Source organism: Gekko japonicus, unplaced genomic scaffold (assembly GCF_001447785.1).
Source record: "Gekko japonicus isolate JY-2015 unplaced genomic scaffold, Gekko_japonicus_V1.1 scaffold42, whole genome shotgun sequence".
NCBI classification, from domain to species: domain Eukaryota; kingdom Metazoa; phylum Chordata; class Lepidosauria; order Squamata; family Gekkonidae; genus Gekko; species Gekko japonicus.
Genome location: NW_015165831.1, coordinates 509,981 through 512,203, shown reverse-complemented (window position 1 = coordinate 512,203; position 2,223 = coordinate 509,981). Strand labels below are relative to the sequence as shown.

Below are 2,223 nucleotides of genomic sequence, written 5' to 3'. Positions count from 1 at the left end.
TCCGTCGTCTGTAATTTTGTGGCAGTTGAAGTAGCTCGTCAGGATCTCCAGCCAGGCCTCCCATTCGGTGGGGCGGGCGATATCAAAAGCAGAGATGTTGCTTGGAGGGGTCGCCATTGTGCTGCAGCCACGTGGTTGGGTGTCCCCTGGAATGGCGGCGGCGACTGGAGCGTTGAGAAGGGCGCTGCTGCTCTCGGGGTCAGCAGGGTGCGAAGCGGAGCCGGGAGCGGAGCGATGAGCAGTTGCCGGAGAGCTGGGATGCGAAGCGGCACGGTTCCCGGAGGTCTCGGCGTCGGGGCTCGGTGCGGTGCTCGTGTTGGCGTCCGGGTCTTTGTTCATGGGGTCGAAGATCCCATCCTCGTCACCAGTGAAAAGTATGCAGACGGAGAGTGATTTCAGCTAAGCATACCTTTATTTAGTTCAGGACAAAGACAACTGACCGGCTCGCAGGCCGGTTTATATGCATTCAGAAAACCCGCCACCAAGCACACCTAAACACACACCCCTACTCCCGATAGGCTATTTACAGTAACCGGGCGACCATTGGTCTCCCGGCTGGGAAGCTAGCCCTTTTGATTGGGCCGGCTAGGATCCTTCGGAACCTTTGTCTTTCGACTGAAGCTACATCGGAATGGTGCCTGGCCAGCCCGGGCAAGTCCGGGCATGTCAGACTGAATACATTACAAATGTATTCATGCTTAGTTTCTCAAAGGCTGCTTCCACAAAGAGATGATTCTCCATGTACCTCTTGTTGCTGCTGCAAAGACAGAGGCATTCACTGGGATAATGGATCTGATGTGATATGGAAATTCTCCCCCGCTTTTCTTGCCTCTGTGGCTACCAATTCCATGCCCTTGCCTTTTTTAAAAAAAGGAAATAGCTAGATCACTTTAGTATTATAACATTATGATACTCTATTGCAAAACAAGTATCACTTCCCAGCTTTCATTATTTCTTCAAAAGTAAGCCTCTAGCCTCTTGCATTGTGGAGTTATAAGGATAAATGTGCAGGTTACACATTTCCCCTTATATCCCTGCATGAAAGTTTGGACCTGGTCCAGTGCTGCGATAGATTTGTATAACAGTATAATGCTGTAGAAATCTATTTCCATTTTTTAAAATCTGAAAAAGCTTCTCAGGTGGCAGGGGGAAATGGTATGCGCAGGGACTGAGGTAAGGAAAACGGCACTGATCTGAGTGGGACTGGCAGAAATGTTCATCTTCCCATCTACACAAAAAAACGTTCATACCAAACCAGTTTGGGAAAGGACTGCAGGAAGGGGGGGGGAGCCACAGAAACAAGCTTATTAGAGGGCAATATCATGTGGATGCTCCCAAAAACAGGGCCGCAGAAAGGAACCTAAGGTGGAGCAAAATATCAGAGTGCAAACATCCAAATTATGGCTCCCTCTTGGAAGGTACAAAATACCAATGGGGAAGGGCTACCCGTTGGTCCCCCCTGCAAAGGCATCTCATTTCCCCCTCCCCCCTTCCCAACAGCACCCGCAGCCTCTCCCCTTTTCCTGCTTCCTTCTCTCCCTCCCACTCACCAGGCAACCTATCTTTATCTACCCGCTGTCTTCAGGTTTCCCTCCTTCCCTCCACCTGACAGGTTCTTCTTGGGACCCCGCCCCTCCAAGCCATTACGCAGCACGGTGTGGAAGCCGTCTGAAAGCAGTTGCACAAGATAGCTTTCCACTAGATTGTGCCTTTTGTTTTCACAGTCCTGTCCCAAGTGTTTTAGACAACTGTTACCACTGTGCAAGGTGATCATCACGCCATACACTCATCTCTGTTTTGTTAGTTTAAAAGTTTGGGCTGTGGTTTTTCTAATCTTCAGTTTTTGTTTGTGTGTTTTTTCCTCTAGAGTTGGAGTTTTATTCTTCTTGACAACCAATCAGTGTTTGAATAGTGTTACTACAGTTGAACTTTTTATCACGGAGAAAAGGATTTTTATGTAGGTAAATCTGTTTGTAGCAGGATGCCATCCTGCTGCTGATTCATCTCTTAGTACCCCTACCTATTTGCAACCAATTGGTTTTGAGAGTCAATTGGTTTTGGGAGTAATAGCCATCAAGCATAGCTATTAACATGGTAACTATAGCTTAGATCCCAGTGATGTCGATTTGCGAACTTAGTACAGTTCTGCTTGTGTGAGATCTTGTGGAACACTTAGCACTTCTCTCTCTCTCTCTCTCTCTCTCTCTCTCTCTCTCTCTCTCT

General features: G+C 48.1%; 1 protein-coding gene across 1 annotated transcript in view; it reads left to right on the top strand.

The window, feature by feature from the left end:
* Positions 1 to 2,223, top strand: part of LOC107110109 (ATP-binding cassette sub-family G member 2-like) — a 48,423-nt gene that overhangs the window by 40,079 nt on the left and 6,121 nt on the right. Inside the window, exon 10 of the mRNA XM_015410833.1 lies at positions 1,868 to 1,957. Within this exon, the coding sequence (XP_015266319.1) occupies positions 1,868 to 1,957 (90 nt within the window). The remainder of the gene's footprint in view (positions 1 to 1,867; positions 1,958 to 2,223) is intronic.